This window comes from Salmo trutta, unplaced genomic scaffold (genome assembly GCF_901001165.1).
Source record: "Salmo trutta unplaced genomic scaffold, fSalTru1.1, whole genome shotgun sequence".
Lineage (NCBI taxonomy): Eukaryota > Metazoa > Chordata > Actinopteri > Salmoniformes > Salmonidae > Salmo > Salmo trutta.
Genome location: NW_021823043.1, coordinates 283338 through 301622, shown reverse-complemented (window position 1 = coordinate 301622; position 18285 = coordinate 283338). Strand labels below are relative to the sequence as shown.

Below are 18285 nucleotides of genomic sequence, written 5' to 3'. Positions count from 1 at the left end.
ATACATACATACATACATACATACATACATACATACATACATACATACACTTACATACAGTTGAAGTGGGAAGTTTACATACACTTAGGTTGGAGTCATTAAAACTCGTTTTTCAACCACTCCACAAATTTCCTGTTAACAAACTATTGTTTTGGCAAGTTGGTTAAGACATCTACTTTGTGCATGACACAAGTAATTTTTCCAACTATTGTTTACAGACAGATTATTTCACTTATAATTCACTGTATCACAATTCCAGTGGGTCAGAAGTTTACATACACTAAGGTGACTGGTGCCTTTAAACAGCTTGGAAAATTCCAGAAAATGATGTCATGGCTTTAGAAGCTTCTGATTGGCTAATTGACATAATTTGAGTCAATTGGAGGTGTACCTGTGGATGTATTTCAAGGCCTACCTTCAAACTCACTGCCTTTTTGCTAGACATCATGGGAAAATCAAAGGAAATCATCCAAGACCTCAGAAAAAAATTGTAGACCTCCACAAGTCTGGTTCATCCTTTCCAAACGCCTGAAGGTACCACGTTCATCTGTACAAACAATAGTACACAAGTATAAACACCATGGGACCACGCAGCCGTCATACCGCTCAGGAAGGAGACGCGTTCTGTCTCCTAGAGATGAACTTACTTTGGTACGAAAAGTGCAAATCAATCCCAGAACAACAGCAAAGGACCTTGTGAAGATGCTGAAGGAAACAGGTACAAAAGTATCTATATCCACAGTAAAACGAGTCCTATATCGACATAACCTGAAAGGCCACTCAGCAACGAAGAAGTCACTGCTCCAAAACCACCATTAAAAAAGCCAGACTACGGTTTGCAACTGCACATGGGGACAAAGATCGTACTTTTTGTAGAAATGTCCTCAGGTCTGATGAAACAAAAATAGAACTGTTTGGCCATAATGACCATTGTTATGGTGGCAGCATCATGGTGTGGGGGTGCTTTGCTGCAGGAGGGACTGGTGCACTTCACAAAATAGATGGCATCATGTGGGAGGAACATTATGTGGAAGTTAAAGCTTGGTTGCAAATGGATCTTCCAAATGGACAACGACCCCAAGCATACTTCCAAAGTTGTGGCAAAATGGCTTAAGGACAACAAAGTCAAGGTATTGGAGTGGCCATGACAAAGCCCTGACCTCAATCCTATAGAAAATTTGTGGGCAGAACTGAAAAAGCGTGTGCGAGCAAGGAGGCCTACAAACCTGACTCAGTTACACCAGCTCTGTCAGGAAGAATGGGCCAAAATTCACCCAACTTATTGTGGGAAGCTTGTGGAAGGCTACCCAAAACGTTTGACCCAAGTTAAACAATTTAAAGGCAATGCTACCAAATACTAATTGAGTGTATGTAAACGTCTGACCCACTGGGAATGTGATGAAAGAAATAAAAGCTGAAATAAATAATTCTCTCTACTATTATTCTGACATTTCACATAAAATAAAGTGGTTATCCTAACTGAACTAAAACAGGGAATTTGTACTAGGATTAAATGTCAGGAATTGTGAAAAACTGAGTTTAAATGTATTTGGCTAAGGTGTATGAAAACTTCCGACTTCAACTGTACATACACACACACACACACACACACACACACACACACACACACACACACACACACACACACTGTAACGGTACATACAGTACATACACACACTTACATACACGCACGCACACACACACACACACACACACACACACACACACACACACACACACACACACTCACTCTCACCATCACCCCCCCTCTCTAGGAGACTCCTAAGTCCGGTACCAGCTGTAGTTCTCGGTGCTCCAGCCTGCGGACCCAGGACTCAGAGAGCACCAGACATGAGTCAGAGACAGAGGACCTGCTGTGGGAGGACTTCCTGCACTGTGCTGAGTGTCGCTCCTCCTGCACCAGTGAGACAGAGGGAGAGGGAGCCGCTGTCTGCCCTGCTACCAAGAAGGAGTACAGAGATGACCCCTTTCACCAGGTGGGTTAGAGGTCAAAGGTTAGGAGTTAGAGTTAGACGTCTGGTGTTCAGGTTTGACAGAGGGAGAGGGAGCCGCAGTCTGCCCTGCTACCAAGAAGGAGTACAGAGATGACCCCTTTCACCAGGTGGGTTAGAGGTCAAAGGTTAGGAGTTAGAGTTAGACGTCTGGTGTTCGGGTTTGACAGAGGGAGAGGGAGCTGCAGTCTGCCCTGCTACCAAGGAGAATAGAGATGACCCTTTCACCCTGTTTATCAGGGGTTAGAGACCAAAGGTCAAAGGTTAGAGAAGGAGGGGGTAAGTGTGGGACTGAGCAACATTAATGAAGCTGTTTTGGTGGTAGCGTGAATGTTCCTATTTATCTGTTGTTGTTGTTACTGTGTGTTCTGCCGTAACCATGGTAACCACGGTCATATTAACCTTGTCAATGAGGAGAACCACCCTGGAAACCTCAGCGTGTAACAGTAGTTATTGTGTTGATCTAGTTGTGTCCTCTACAGGGTCATACATGGCTACACAGCACCAACCCCGGTCTGGAGCGGGTCAGTGCCATCGTCTGGGAGGGGAACGACTGTAAGAAGGCTGACATGTCTGTCCTGGAGATCAGCGGTATGATCATGAACAGGGTGAGTTACAGCCAGGGCCCTGATACTGTTGTCAGGGATTACATCTGGTGTGTACTGTAACGCTTTACAATGTAAGACCAGGAACACACCTCCATCACCCACCTGGGGGATTTTTCTCAACTAGAATGTTAATGAATGCAGATTGGACTTCATGATATTGGAAGGCACTTATATATGTATATATATATATTATATATACCACGTTTCTCTCAGATAACTTTACATTCTCTAATAACTTAAACCAATGACATGAAATATATAAATAATGGCTGTCTCTCTCCTGTCTCTTTCCCTCCATCTATCTCTCCTGTCTCTCCTCCACTCTCCCTCCCTCTATCTCTCTTTCCCTCCCTCCCTCCCTCTCCTGTCTCTCCCTCCCACTATCTCTCCAACACCTCCCTCCCTCCACCCCCCCATCTCTCCTGTCTCTATCTCTCCCTCCCGTCTCTCCATCTATCTCTCCATCTCTACCTCCCTCCAGGTCAACCTGTACACCCCAGGTATTGGCTACCAGGTCTTTGGTAACCTGGTGTCAGTGACTCTGGGCCTCACGCCCTTCGCCTATAGGCTGTCTCAATACAAGGACCTGGAACAGCTGACACAGCTCTCAGCCAATGAGCTCATCTCTGTGGCGTTCGGCTCCTCCTCCGACGTCATGGTGATCACCATGGTAACGCTCAGCTTCATGGTGCGCGTCTGTCTCATCTGGCTCTTCTTCTTCCTGCTCAGCGTGGCTGAGAGGACATACAAACAGGTGTGTGTGTTTCCCAGGTTCTTCATCCTAATTACAGATGCAATATTGATCATTGATTGTTACATGAAGACATTCTGAAGACGTTTTATTTCTAAAGGTCTTATCACTTACACGTATACTGTGTGTGTGTGTGTGTGTTGGACCTGGCAGAGGCTGCTATTCGCCAAGCTGTTTGGTCACCTGACGTCGGCACGGCGAGCCAGGAAGTCGGAGGTTCCTCACTTCCGTCTGAAGAAAGTCCAGAACATTAAGATGTGGCTCTCTCTGCGCTCATATCTCAAGGTGTGTTCTATGTTCTCCCATCATGCCTACCTGAACCTCCCCTCTGTGTCCATGAGGAGGTGTTGTTCCATCATCCCTACCTGAACCTCCCCTCTGTGTCCATGAGGAGGTGTTGTTCCATCATGTCTACCTGAACCTCCCCTCTGTGTCCATGAGGAGGTGTTGTTCCATCATGTCTACCTGAACCTCCCCTCTGTGTCCATGAGGAGGTGTTGTTCCATCATGCCTACCTGAACCTCCCCTCTGTGTCCATGAGGAGGTGTTGTTCCATCATCCCTACCTGAACCTCCCCTCTGTGTCCATGAGGAGATGTTGTTCCATCATGTCTACCTGAACCTCCCCTCTGTGTCCATGAGGAGGTGTTGTTCCATCATCCCTACCTGAACCTCCCCTCTGTGTCCATGAGGAGGTGTGTTGTTCCATCATGTCTACCTGAACCTCCCCTCTGTGTCCATGAGGAGATGTTGTTCCATCATCCCTACCTGAACCTCCCCTCTGTGTCCATGAGGAGGTGTGTTGTTCCATCATCCCTACCTGAACCTCCCCTCTGTGTCCATGAGGAGGTGTGTTGTTCCATCATGTCTACCTGAACCTCCCCTCTGTGTCCATGAGGAGATGTTGTTCCATCATCCCTACCTGAACCTCCCCTCTGTGTCCATGAGGAGATGTTGTTCCATCATCCCTACCTGAACCTCCCCTCTGTGTCCATGAGGAGGTGTGTTGTTCCATCATGTCTACCTGAACCTCCCCTCTGTGTCCATGAGGAGATGTTGTTCCATCATCCCTACCTGAACCTCCCCTCTGTGTCCATGAGGAGGTGTTGTTCCATCATGCCTACCTGAACCTCCCCTCTGTGTCCATGAGGAGGTGTTGTTCCATCATGTCTACCTGAACCTCCCCTCTGTGTCCATGAGGAGGTGTTGTTCCATCATGTCTACCTGAACCTCCCCTCTGTGTCCATGAGGAGGTGTTGTTCCATCATCCCTACCTGAACCTCCCCTCTGTGTCCATGAGGAGGTGTTGTTCCATCATGTCTACCTGAACCTCCCCTCTGTGTCCATGAGGAGGTGTTGTTCCATCATGCCTACCTGAACCTCCCCTCTGTGTCCATGAGGAGGTGTGTTGTGTGCGATAGACGTGTGTGTTGTGAGTGGATAAGTGTGTTTGTCCAACTAAAGTATTTGAAATGTGTGTTACAGAGAAGGGGTCCTCAGCGGTCGGTGGATGTGATCGTGTCCTCTGCCTTCCTCCTCACCCTCTCTGTAGTCTTCATCTGCTGTGCTCAGGTCAGCGTGAGTCACCATTATCAGCCTGCTACAGTCCTACCTTGTCTTTATGCTCTAATACAGTCAGTAATGGTTGGAAGGCTTTTTCACCTGTTATTCTATCGATGGTTTTGAGTGGGACGAGCGTTAAAACAAACTCTTCTCTCCTCCTCCCTGTAGTTGCTCCATATCCACCACACCTTCCTGGAGTGTCACTATAACTGGGAGCTGGTGATCTGGTGTTCTTCTCTGTCTCTCTTCCTGCTGCGATTTGTTACCCTGGGCTCAGAGACCAGCAAGAAGTACAGCAACACCTCCATCTTACTGACAGAACAGGTAGACAGGCTCAGAGACCAGCAACACCTCCATCTTGCTGACAGAACAGGTAGACAGGCTCAGAGACCAGCAACACCTCCATCTTACTGACAGAACAGGTAGACAGGCTCAGAGACCAGCAACACCTCCATCTTACTGACAGAACAGGTAGACAGGCTCAGAGACCAGCAACACCTCCATCTTACTGACAGAACAGGTAGACAGGCTCAGACACCAGCAACACCTCCATCTTACTGACAGAACAGGTAGACAGGCTCAGACACCAGCAACACCTCCATCTTGCTGACAGAACAGGTAGACAGGCTCAGACACCAGCAACACCTCCATCTTACTGACAGAACAGGTAGACAGGCTCAGAGACCAGCAACACCTCCATCTTGCTGACAGAACAGGTAGACAGGCTCAGAGACCAGTAACACCTCCACCTTGCTGACAGAACAGGTAGACAGGCTCAGACACCAGCAACACCTCCATCTTGCTGACAGAACAGGTAGACAGGCTCAGAGACCAGTAACACCTCCACCTTGCTGACAGAACAGGTAGACAGGCTCAGACACCAGCAACACCTCCATCTTACTGACAGAACAGGTAGACAGGCTCAGAGACCAGCAACACCTCCACCTTGCTGACAGAACAGGTAGACAGGCTCAGAGACCAGCAACACCTCCATCTTGCTGACAGAACAGGTAGACAGGCTCAGAGACCAGCAACACCTCCATCTTGCTGACAGAACAGGTAGACAGGCTCAGAGACCAGCAACACCTCCATCTTACTGACAGAACAGGTAGACAGGCTCAGACACCAGCAACACCTCCATCTTGCTGACAGAACAGGTAGACAGGCTCAGAGACCAGCAACACCTCCATCTTGCTGACAGAACAGGTAGACAGGCTCAGAGACCAGCAACACCTCCATCTTACTGACAGAACAGGTAGACAGGCTCAGACACCAGCAACACCTCCATCTTGCTGACAGAACAGGTAGACAGGCTCAGAGACCAGCAACACCTCCATCTTGCTGACAGAACAGGTAGACAGGCTCAGAGGGAGGCACACACACACAACTGGTATAGTTATAGCAAGACTTTGGAATTTGACTGAGTTCACCAGTTAATACTGAGGAAGAACTAGCAGATCTACCACACTTGCTAACTTGTAGTTACATAGGAACACACATTTTAAGTGACAGAACATGTTAAACTAAAGGTTCATCCATTTTGAATGTTATATTGTTTTTGTGCACCTCTGAGTGATGTTCTATCGTCTCCCTGGGTCATTTCATGTTTCCATGTGTATCTGAGTTATTGGCGTTCAAGCAGGCCGGTAAAAGTAGCATCATGATAAAGTCGCTCTCACTACACTGGAGGTTAATAGGAATAGGACTTTTAGATCGCGAAAACATCTATCATACATGTCAGATTTCAATACTGGCCTGTGTTTTAACTTGGGAGGATGTCTTCTCTGGAATGAGCCATTGATCACATTTCTGCTATATTCCTACCTTGAGAAATGTGTAATTTAATGGAGGGTCTAGCCCATTTGTCTGCCTCTTTAGTCCAGGGTGCAACATGGCAGAGATAAAATATATTCTAACGCCCCACCCAGTAGACCGTCGACCAATCGCGTTCACGTTGTCATGCTGCGTAACGCGGTTGCTAAGCTAATCACGCAATCCCTTCTCAAAGTCTGTGTATTTGTCGAGAAACGTACCTATTCTCCACACTAGCGGTTTTGAGGGGGGGCCAGTGCCCCTGTGACAACAATTTTGGACCCCCTTGTGGCCCCACTAAATGTGGAGTATGAAATAATCTTTACATAACTAATTTTTGCTATCGTTCTTTTTTTACATCCGTTATTAGACAGTGGCAACGCGGAACACTAATGATTATGAACATGGTCTTCTGCCTGCTATCGCCTGCAATGCAGTGAAGAAAACGATATGACAACAATAACGTCTAATGTAACTGGCCCCTCTAACAGTACAACTGGCCCCAGCTTGGCCCCCCCAGTTCAAATGGTCTAGAACCACCACTGATTCTCCACGATTCCAAATGTATACAATATTACAGAGAGCAAGTTAATTATCTCACATTTGGGAAATATTTGTAATGTTTTACTTATTGTTGACGAAATTCGTGCTGATTTCGGGGTTTTGAGATGGAGCCCAGTAGACTCATCCACTCCTTGAAGGAGAGCGCTCCTTGTCCCAGAATCAACCAGAATGCATCGCCCGGTCCTTTGACATAGCATGGGCAACGTTTCCCATCTCCTCAAAAGTGTATCTGCCGTTGCGAATGTCAGACTCCATCTGCAGATTAAACATGGTGAGATTGTAGGCGAGTTTAAAGCTAACTGGTTACTTTAATGCTGATATTGTCTTTGGTATTATTGTGTGTTTGCTTGCTACATAGCCAGCCAGCCCATAGAGAGAGCATTGCATTGTGGATTTTGTAGTCAACTTGAGCTGCAACAGATATCCACAACTATTTTCCATGTTGCTACCAACCTTATCATAACGCCAAAATGAAACATTGATTCACAAAAATATTCTCACATATTAGTGTTATTTAACACTAAATGAAAGGAATTAGTGGTTTGGGATGGATATTTCCTCTAAGGCTCAGCTTGTATTGACCAGCTGTTTTCACCAGATTAATCTGTACCTGAAGATGGAGAAGAAACCAAACAAGAAGGACGATCTGACATTAGTCAACAACGTTCTGAAGCTGGCCACCAAGCTATTGAAGGTACGGCTAGCTCCATCTCTCTATTTGTTCTCTCATCTCCATCATTAATCTCTCCCCCCTCCTACCTCCTCTCACTCCCCAGGAGTTGGATGCTCCGTTCAGGCTGTATGGTCTGACGATGAACCCTCTGCTCTACAACATCACCCAGGTGGTCATCCTGTCTGCTGTGTCCGGGGTCATCAGTGATCTGCTGGGCTTCAACCTGAAGGTAACACACGGGGGTGTGTGTGTGTGTGTGTGTGTGTGTGTGTGTGTGTGTGTGTGTAGTACTAGTACTTATGTACCAGTTTATTTGAAATGGAGTTGATTTGTTGAGTGTGTAGATATCAGTGTGAAGGAAGAACTTACCACACCTTTCTGTCCTCAGCTCTGGAAGATCAAATCATGACATTAAGCTGATCAGGTCACAGCTGGCTCTGGAAGATGTCATACATTCTCTCACCACACAGGGGCGCTGTTGTCCTTTCGCTCACGGACTGACTGGGCTTCCCTGTATCTATGGTCTGACGGACAAACAGCCCCATTCTCAGAGTTCATAACGGAGTGCTTACATTATACTTGTGCAATTCAAGATATATTTATTTTACCCTTTCAGTATTTTTTTGTTGTTGTTGTTGCAAAAGGTACAAAATGTTTGAATTGTTTAAAAAGTTATTTTAAGCTATACAGGTTTTGTGTTCTCAGAGGGATGGGATCAAAACACAGCAAGATGACAATTCAGTTGAAAAGATAAGAGCAGTCAGCACTTCAGACTAGTGAGGACAATGTGCATTATAATGCAGCTGTTTAATTTGACGACTGTAACACACACACACACACACACACACACACAAACGCAGTCATTTCACTGTGAGATCTGCAATGAGTAGTTGTTTCCGATCATAGACGGACTGTAATAATAATCATGTGTTTTAAAGCCTACATACACACAAACAGGTTGTACTTTCTGCTAAATTCAATGTAGGCTTTTTTCTTGTTGCTTTTGACAACAACAACAGTACACCAAAGTTCAGAATAGATGAACAATGTTTCTGTGTGTTTGGCGTTTCTAATGATAAGCTAAGTGACAGCTGTATTGGAGAGACAGAGGCAGGATAAAACACAACACATCACTCAAATGTTTGGTGAGAAAATAGGTGAGATACTGTATTGGCTAGATGGGAGGTACTGTACTGTACTGGCTAGATGGGAGGTACTGTACTGGCTAGATGGGAGGTACTGTACTGTACTGGCTAGATGGGAGGTACTGTACTGTACTGGCTAGATGGGAGGTACTGTATTGGCTAGATGGGAGGTACTGTACTGTACTGGCTAGATGGGAGGTACTGTACTGTACTGGCTAGATGGGAGGTACTGTACTGGCTAGATGGGAGGTACTGTACTGTATTGGCTAGATGGGAGGTACTGTACTGTACTGGCTAGATGGGAGGTACTGTACTGTACTGGCTAGATGGGAGGTACTGTACTGTACTGTACTGGCTAGATGGGAGGTACTGTACTGTACTGGCTAGATGGGAGGTACTGTACTGGCTGGATGGGAGGTACTGTACTGTATTGGCTAGATGGGAGGTACTGTACTGTATTGGCTAGATGGGAGGTACTGTACTGTACTGGCTAGATGGGAGGTACTGTACTGGCTAGATGGGAGGTACTGTACTGTACTGGCTAGATGGGAGGTACTGTACTGTACTGGCTAGATGGGAGGTACTGTACTGTACTGGCTAGATGGGAGGTACTGTACTGGCTGGATGGGAGCTACTGTACTGGCTAGATGGGAGGTACTGTACTGTACTGGCTGGATGGGAGCTACTGTACTGGCTAGATGGGAGGTACTGTACTGTACTGGCTAGAAGGGAGGTACAGTACTGTACTGGGTGGATGGGAATATGTAAACCCAGCCAACAAAACTGGGTTAGTATTCTGTATGTGAAATTGAGACATCCAGGCCCGCTAGCCAAAACTCAACGGTGTGTGACTGACAGCTACATGAACATTAACTATGTTACTCTTATAATGACCATTTGGGGGGGGGGGGTTATGTTTGTCCTGGTACACACCTGTACAAGTCTGTAATGGAAATGTGTTTCTTACATACTGAGACCCTGAGGGAGTGGGGTCGCGACCTTTTATGGTGATACCATTCAGTATTGGCTTCTGTACTCACAACCCTGTTTTCTAAAGCAGACAGTGATGTGTGCAGTCTGGTTGAATATTGCTATTCAGGCATGTGAGCCATCGTCACAACCCAGTCAAAATGTTGCTTTTTCTCACCCTCCTTCCCTTTTTAATATTTTGCGTTGCATGGTTTTTTCACAGCACATTAGAGTTATTTCAATGGTTAGACTGTATTTCAAGCAATAACTCGTAGCTCAATACAGATAGACTGAAAGTGTTTGTATTATATTTAGAACAAAGAGGTCCCGGGTCTTAGTTGCTGTACACACAGTCCATGTTATCCGCTACAGTTGGAATGCCTGAAAATGTGCACTTTAAAGTCGTGTATAGAAACAACGTTACATGTTTCAATGTCACACAAACTATTGTAGTTCTTTTTTTTGGTACTTTTTGGCGTGGCACAGTCTGTGTGAACATGACCAAAGTGCTTTTTATTTGCTGGAAAAAAACTGTATTATTATTATTATTAACTCTTTAAAAACCCACAATAACTGTTTCGGTCTCCCATTATTGGAAATGCTTTAAGAAACATGGTGTTGCCTCGTCGTTTTCTTTATTGTTGTTGTGAAGATGGTCACTCGGGTTTTGTAGTTGCCAGAGAAAAGACACAGTTTGCAGTCAAGTCACTAGAGTCTGAAAAATGTATTTAGAAAATGACTCTGAACCCGTCTGAAATGCCATCCTGATCCCTAGTGCACCAGAGCCCTGGTCAAAAGTAGTGCACTACGTAGGGAATAGGGTGACATTTCACACGCACATTTGTTTGCGTTGTGATTCCATTTTCAAAGGAAGTCTGCATATTTATGTTGAAGAAAAAAAACACAACTTTTTGTGAGCTGGTCTGTTTCATCAGTTCTAGGTGTTTTTAAGAAAAATAAAAATAAAAATGGACATTGTTGTGTCACTCAGACTCAACTTTCAGTTTCTTCCTCCGTACATCATATGAGTTAAACAACAGTTTAGATTTCATCATGGCTGTGTACCAATACCTATTCCCTATATAGTGCACTACTTTTGACCAGACCCCTATGGGTCCTCTTCAAAAGTAGTGCACTACGTAGGGAATATGGTGCCATTTAGGATGTAGATCATAATTCATTCCTTGCAAATCACTTTCTTCACTTAAAACATATTTCATATACATTACATTTCTTCATACAAACCAGCCCTTGTAGAGACACTTGATCAAATCAAGTGATCGTACCTCTTGATGGGAATCATCATTGATATAAACTGACATGTAAATAATGTCAACCATAATATCTGTCTGGACACACATCAGCAATCAGCCTGAACAGGACCAATGTCTATCTGGATACACATCAACAATCAGCCTGAACAGAACCAATGTATATCTGGATACACATCAGCCTGAACAGGACCAATGTATATCTGGATACACATCAGCCTGAACAGAACCAATGTCTACCTGGACACACATCAGCCTGAACAGGACCAATGTCTACCTGGACACACATCAGCCTGAAGAGAACCAATGTCTACCTGGACACACATCAGCCTGAACAGAACCAATGTCTATCTGGACACACATCAGCCTGAACAGAACCAATGTCTATCTGGACACACATCAGCCTGAACAGAACCAATGTCTATCTGCATATACATCAGCCTGAACAGAACCAATGTCTATCTGGACACACATCAGCCTGAACAGAACCAATGTCTATCTGGACACACATCAGCCTGAACAGAACCAATGTCTATCTGGACACACATCAGCCTGAACAGAACCAATGTCTATCTGGACACACATCAGCCTGAACAGAACCAATATCTATCTGGACACACAGCCTGAACAGAACCAATGTCTATCTGGATACACATCAGCCTGAACAGAACCAATGTCTATCTGGATACACATCAGCCTGAACAGGACCAATGTCTATCTGGATACACATCAGCCTGAACAGAACCAATGTCTATCTGGATACACATCAACAATCAGCCTGAACAGGACCAATGTCTATCTGGACACACATCAACAATCAGCCTGAACAGAACCAATGTCTATCTGGACACACATCAGCCTGAACAGAACCAATGTCTATCTGGATACACATCAACAATCAGCCTGAACAGAACCAATGTCTATCTGGATACACATCAACAATCAGCCTGAACAGGACCAATGTCTATCTGGATACACATCAACAATCAGCCTGAACAGGACCAATGTCTATCTGGACACACATCAACAATCAGCCTGAACAGGACCAATGTCTATCTGGATACACATCAGCAATCAGCCTGAACAGAACCAATGTCTATCTGGACACACATCAGCAATCAGCCTGAACAGGACCAATGTCTATCTGGATACACATCAACAATCAGCCTGAACAGAACCAATGTCTATCTGGACACACATCAACAATCAGCCTGAACAGAACCAATGTCTATCTGGACACACATCAACAATCAGCCTGAACAGGACCAATGTCTATCTGCATATACATCAGCCTGAACAGAACCAATGTCTATCTGGACACACATCAGCCTGAACAGAACCAATGTCTATCTGGACACACATCAGCCTGAACAGAACCAATGTCTATCTGGACACACATCAGCCTGAACAGAACCAATGTCTATCTGCATATACATCAGCCTGAACAGAACCAATGTCTATCTGGACACACATCAGCCTGAACAGAACCAATGTCTATCTGCATATACATCAGCCTGAACAGAACCAATGTCTATCTGGACACACATCAGCCTGAACAGAACCAATGTCTATCTGGACACACATCAGCCTGAACAGAACCAATGTCTATCTGGACACACATCAGCCTGAACAGAACCAATGTCTATCTGGATACACATCAGCCTGAACAGAACCAATGTCTATCTGGACACACATCAGCCTGAACAGAACCAATGTCTATCTGGACACACATCAGCCTGAACAGAACCAATGTCTATCTGGACACACATCAGCCTGAACAGAACCAATGGGAACAAAAAGAAAAGAGCTGTAGAAAGTTATTCATCTTAATAAAAATCTGTATACAAATTTTATCTTCAGAAAAATCAAGTGTGATACTTGCTATTTAGGCAATGTTTGGGCTATGTTCTGTTCATAGTACTGAAGATCCCCTGTATAGCGCGATTGAAATGTAAAGAATGTTTGCAGTCTGCATACAGTGCCTTCGGAAAGTTTTCAGACCCCTAGACTTTTTCCACATTTTGTTACGTTACAGCCTCATTCTAAACTGGATTAAATAAAAACAATTCCTCAGCAATCTACACACAATACCCCATAACGACAAAGCAAAACCATTTTTTTTTTTGCTAATTTATAAAAGTCAAATCCAAATTATTTACATAAAGTATTCAGACCCTTTGCTATGAGACTCAAAATTGAGCTCAGGTACATCCTGTTTCCATTGATCATCCTTGAGATGTTTCTACAACTTGATTGGAGTCCACCTACGGTAAATTTGATTTATTGGACATGATTTGGAAAGGCACACACCTGTCTATATAAGGTCCCACAGTTGACAGTGCATGTCAGAGCAAAAACCAAGCCATGAGGTCGAAGGAATTGTCCATAGAGCTCAGAGACAGGATTGTGTCGAAATCTGGGGAAGGGTACCAAAAAATGTATGCAGCATTGAAGGTCCCCAAGAACACAGAGGCCTCCATCATTCTTAAACTGAAGAAGTATGCAACCACCAAGACTCTTCCTGGAGCCGTCCACCTGGACATACTGACCAATCAGGGAGAAGGACCTTGGTCAGGGAGGTGACCAAGAACCCGATGGTCACTCAGACAGAGCTCTAGAGTTCCTCTGTGGAGATGGGAGAACTTTCCAGAAGGACAACCATCTCTGCAGCACTCCACCAATCAGGCCTTTATGGTAGAGTGGCCAGATGGAAGCCACTCCTCACTATAAAGACACATGATAGCCCGCTTGGAGTTTGCCAAAAGGACTCAGACCATGATAAACAAGAAGTTAGTCCTAAATATTTCAAAAAGGCACCTAAAGACCATGAGAAACAAGATTATCTGGTCTGATGAAACCAAGATTGAACTCTTTGGCCTGAATGCCAAGCGTCACGTCTGGAGGAAACCTGGCACCATCCCTACGGTGAAGCATGGTGGTGGCAGCATCATGCTGTGGGGATCTTTTTCAGCGACAGGGACTGGGAGACTAGTCAGGATCGAGGGAAAGATGAACGGAGCAAAGTACAGAGAGTTCCTTGATGAAAATCTGCTTCAGAGAGCTCAGGACCTCAGACTGGGCCAGCTTTCCCTTGAAAAAGAGACTCTGGGTCTCAATGGGCTTTTCCTGGTTAAATAAAGGTTAAATAAAATAAAAAATCTCAGGAGAGACCTGAAAATAGTTTTGCAGCAACGCTCCCCAACCTGGCATTGCAGGTCCTCTCAAGCAGAGAAGAATGGGAGAAACTCCCCAAATACAGGGGTACCAAGCTTGTATCGTCATACCCAAGAAGACTCAATGCTGTAAATCGCTGCCAAAGGTGCTTCAACAAAGTACTGAGTAAAGGGTCTGAATACTTATGTAAATGTAATATAATTTTTTTTATTTGTAATTAACTTGCAAAACTTTTTTTTAACGGTTTTTGCTTTGTCATTATGGGGTATTGTGTGTAAATTGATGAGGGATTATTTTTTTTTAAATACATTTTTAGAATAAAGTTGTAACGTAAGAACATTTGGAAAAAGTCAAGGGATCTGAATACTTTCCGAAGGGTCAGGTGACAATTTAAATCACGCTATACAGCAGATCTTCAGCGCTACGGATTGAATCAAGCCCATAATCTTGAACAGACCAACAAAAATTCTGCATTAAATGTCAAGTTTGAGTTGAGGTTCAGTTTAACATAATCATGAGATCAAATCAGAATGACTTGTCCATCAAGTGCTACAATAATTAATGGCAATACATTTGAACGTGTCATTGTTTAGAAAATCATAAAACCAACTCCATAAATTGGTCATGGCTGTGTCACAAATTCATTTAGAATACAAACGATCATACTAAATCATTAGTTGAGAGAAGGCATGTGTTTAACTATTTGGTTCCTAGTAAGAAGAGCTACAAGTGTGAGAGTCTGTGGCTTTGAGGTTCAATTCCTGCCTTCAAACACAGAGGTTATGGGTTCTAATCTTGGGTTTGAGTTAGTGGTAATTTCAGCAATTCTCAATGTGAAAATGACAAAGAAAACAGTTAGAGGTGAGAAGGGGTGTGAAGAGGGCAGAGTGAGAAGGAGTCTGTGGCTCTGGTGTAAAGATCTCACCCTGTATGTTCAGGGTTGTAGGTTCAAACCCCAGTCACAGCTCTGGATGTGTTGTGGTCATAAACCTCTGAAATTGACCTTTTTAAAAACCTATGGGTCTACTTTTTTCAGAGGTTTTCCTCCATAACTGATGCTGTTCACAGGAGGGGAAACCCCCAGCAGTTGTCACAGACCTCCAAGCTTTGTCAGGAATCATACCTACAACCCCATGCTTATGGGGTGAGATCCTTACCACTGAGCCACCAGCTCCTTCACGTTCCAAAACACATCTCTTTGTGTATTTGACATTAAGATTTGACTCTGGCGCTTGCACATCCCGTCCACATGGGGGCAATGTTGAAGCAGAAACAAAGGCCCTGCCACAGATCACTGTGGCAGAAATATCACCCAGGCCTACATGATACCTACTGCTTAAAATGAAGACGTGAACACTGGAATCTTATCTCCTCACCCCAGCACTGCCTCTTGAACAAGAGACAGAAAGCAATGAACTCATGACCTCTGGTGAACCAGGTGTGGGTCATCCCAGAGAGCTCAGCTAGGTCTGATTCATCTCTGCTCCTTTCCACTGGAACTTTCACAAGACTTGAAGAGACACCTCAGACTGTTTCCTTTCCACTGGAACTTCCACAAGACTGAAGAGACACCTCAGACTGTTTCCTTTCCACTGGAACTTTCACAAGACTGAAGAGACACCTCAGACTGTTTCCTTTCCACTGGAACTTTCACAAGACTGAAGAGACACCTCAGACTGTTTCCTTTCCACTGGAACTTTCACAAGACTGAGGAGACACCTCAGACTGTTTCCTTTCCACTGGAACTTTCACAAGACTGAGGAGACACCTCAGACTGTTTCCTTTCCACTGGAACTTTCACAAGACTGAAGAGACACCTCAGACTGTTTCCTTTCCACTGGAACTTTCACAAGACTCGAAGAGACACCTCAGACTGATTTAAAGTTGTCAGTAACTGAGCATCAGTAATACAAACATAAGTAGAGTTTATCCTCCAAATGAAGCACTAGAAGTGAAAATCAAGCAAAGAAAATGTATTTAATAAAAGGGAGTTTACTGTAGAAATATTCCATGAGAAATAGACCCTAGAAGGAACGGTGTGTTTAGAGACGACAGTGTGTGTGGAGTACTGATGGTGCCAGGATGTGTGATATTCCCTTGAGATCCATCAGACCTACGGCTGCAAATCTCCAGACACTTTCTCACTAGTCACAGATTTTACAGAAATCAGTAGTGAATAAGCAGGCAATCCAAGATCATCCAACTGGGATTAGGGAAAAGTTACCAGAAACCCCAAATTATACCACACTCTGTCTACCACTCTCCCTGCTGTAACCAGAGGATGAAGAGTCTGAGCAGCTGTGGTGGGAGAAGTCTATGAAGATGCCATCAGGGTCAGAGTCCATAGAGTCCAGTATCTGATCTACCACTGTCTCCGGGCTGGAGGAACAGCTGGGGATCGAACCCGTCTCCGAACCAGAGTGGGCCTGACACAGAACAGAGGGGGACACTGTCGACTCCCCCCCGCCGTGGAGGAAGGGTCCTGGGGAGTGGGAGTCCTGAAAGATGGAGGGCTGGAGGTGGGACCCCAAAGACTCAGACCCCACAGACCCACAGAGATCCAGACTTCCACCACCTCCACCACCAACAACCCCTGTCAGGCTGAGCTCCTGCTCCAGGGAGGAGAGGCCCGGCTGGGCCGCGGAGGCCAGGGAGGAAGTGGTGCTGATGTCGTTGATGGCGCCCTCTTCCAGACAGGAAGTCATCTCGCAGACGGAATGGCGGCGGATGCCCATGCTGCTCACGGAGCCTGTCTCGGTATCATACTCCACCACAGGCGTCAACATGGGCACGTTGTAGGACTTGGAGCGCATCACCAGGTTCTTGGCGGGGGCGTCGCCTGACTTGGGCCACCGCCGCTGCAGACGCTTTTCTGGAGAGAGGATAGGAGGAGGGGTGAAGAGGGATGAGTGAAGGAGAGAAAGAAGTGGTGGGATGGAGGGAGGGAGGGATGGAGGGAGGGAGAGAGGGAGGGAGGGAGAGAGGGAGGGAGAAAGGGAGGGAGGGAGAAAGGGAGGGAGGGAGAGAGGGGGGGGAGGGAGAGAGGGAGGGAGGGAGAAAGATGGGATGTGAAGAAGTGAAAACAAGACAGACGTTGAGGCCATCTAGACTAGTATAACACAGGAAACAAACAGCACATCAGCTGAACAGCTGTGAATGGAGAGTACAAATCATGCATGATGAAATGTAAATCATTTAGCTGTATGAGTATTAGTCTAACTACCCAGTACGCAGGAGGAGTATTGCATTGAGGATCCGTCGTTGGAGTAGAGGCCGTGGGTTCCCAGGTAGGGAGACACCACCTTCTGAACCAAAGCTTCCAGACGCAGGTAGTCCTCAGTCACTCCTTTAGACTCATGGACACCCTGGAACACACACATCACAGTTAGTCCTCAGTCACTCCTTTAGACTCATGGACACCCTGGAACACACACATCACAGTTAGTCCTCAGTCACTCCTTTAGACTCATGGACACCCTGGAACACACACATCACAGTTAGTCCTCAGTCACTCCTTTAGACTCATGGACACCCTGGAACACACACATCACAGTTAGTCCTCAGTCACTCCTTTAGACTCATGGACACCCTGGAACACACACATCACAGTTAGTTCTCAGTCACTCCTTTAGACTCATGGACACCCTGGAACACACACATCACAGTTAGTCCTCAGTCACTCCTTTAGACTCATGGACACCCTGGAACACACAGACACACAATGAGACTCCCACAGGACACCAC

General features: G+C 45.4%; 2 protein-coding genes and 1 long non-coding RNA gene across 33 annotated transcripts in view; 1 reads left to right on the top strand and 2 right to left on the bottom strand.

Moving 5' to 3' along the window:
• The window catches only part of LOC115188401 (putative homeodomain transcription factor 2), a 112977-nt gene extending 101895 nt beyond the window's left edge, over window positions 1–11082 (top strand). For 6 of the 23 annotated variants that reach the window (XM_029747239.1, XM_029747233.1, XM_029747217.1 and 3 more), the window contains 10 exons: window positions 1776–1997; window positions 2480–2620; window positions 3102–3374; window positions 3525–3656; window positions 4856–4948; window positions 5102–5257; window positions 7908–8003; window positions 8086–8211; window positions 8371–9465; window positions 9522–11082. In XM_029747239.1, coding sequence (XP_029603099.1) covers window positions 1776–1997; window positions 2480–2620; window positions 3102–3374; window positions 3525–3656; window positions 4856–4948; window positions 5102–5257; window positions 7908–8003; window positions 8086–8211; window positions 8371–8391 — 1260 coding nt within the window. In that variant the 3' untranslated portion in view covers window positions 8392–9465; window positions 9522–11082. Of the gene's footprint in view, window positions 1–1775; window positions 1998–2059; window positions 2123–2479; window positions 2621–3101; window positions 3375–3524; window positions 3657–4855; window positions 4949–5101; window positions 5258–7907; window positions 8004–8085; window positions 8212–8370; window positions 9466–9521 lie in introns of all 23 variants that reach the window. The other 17 variants (XM_029747241.1, XM_029747236.1, XM_029747238.1 and 14 more) reach the window with 15 other exon arrangements.
• On the bottom strand, window positions 10808–13427 carry LOC115188407 (uncharacterized). Its single transcript, XR_003876407.1, has 2 exons — window positions 12616–13427; window positions 10808–12226 (listed from the first exon to the last, which is right to left on the bottom strand). It is a non-coding gene; the product is annotated as an uncharacterized LOC115188407 (long non-coding RNA).
• Window positions 13428–14850: 1423 nt separating this feature from the next.
• The window catches only part of LOC115188450 (proline-rich protein 5), a 68907-nt gene continuing 65472 nt past the window's right edge, over window positions 14851–18285 (bottom strand). For 7 of the 9 annotated variants that reach the window (XM_029747319.1, XM_029747320.1, XM_029747317.1 and 4 more), the window contains 2 exons: window positions 17765–17906; window positions 14851–17413 (listed from right to left, as the gene is read on the bottom strand). In XM_029747319.1, coding sequence (XP_029603179.1) covers window positions 16779–17413; window positions 17765–17906 — 777 coding nt within the window. In that variant the 3' untranslated portion in view covers window positions 14851–16778. The remainder of the gene's footprint in view (window positions 17414–17764; window positions 17907–18285) is intronic. The other 2 variants (XR_003876417.1, XR_003876418.1) reach the window with 2 other exon arrangements.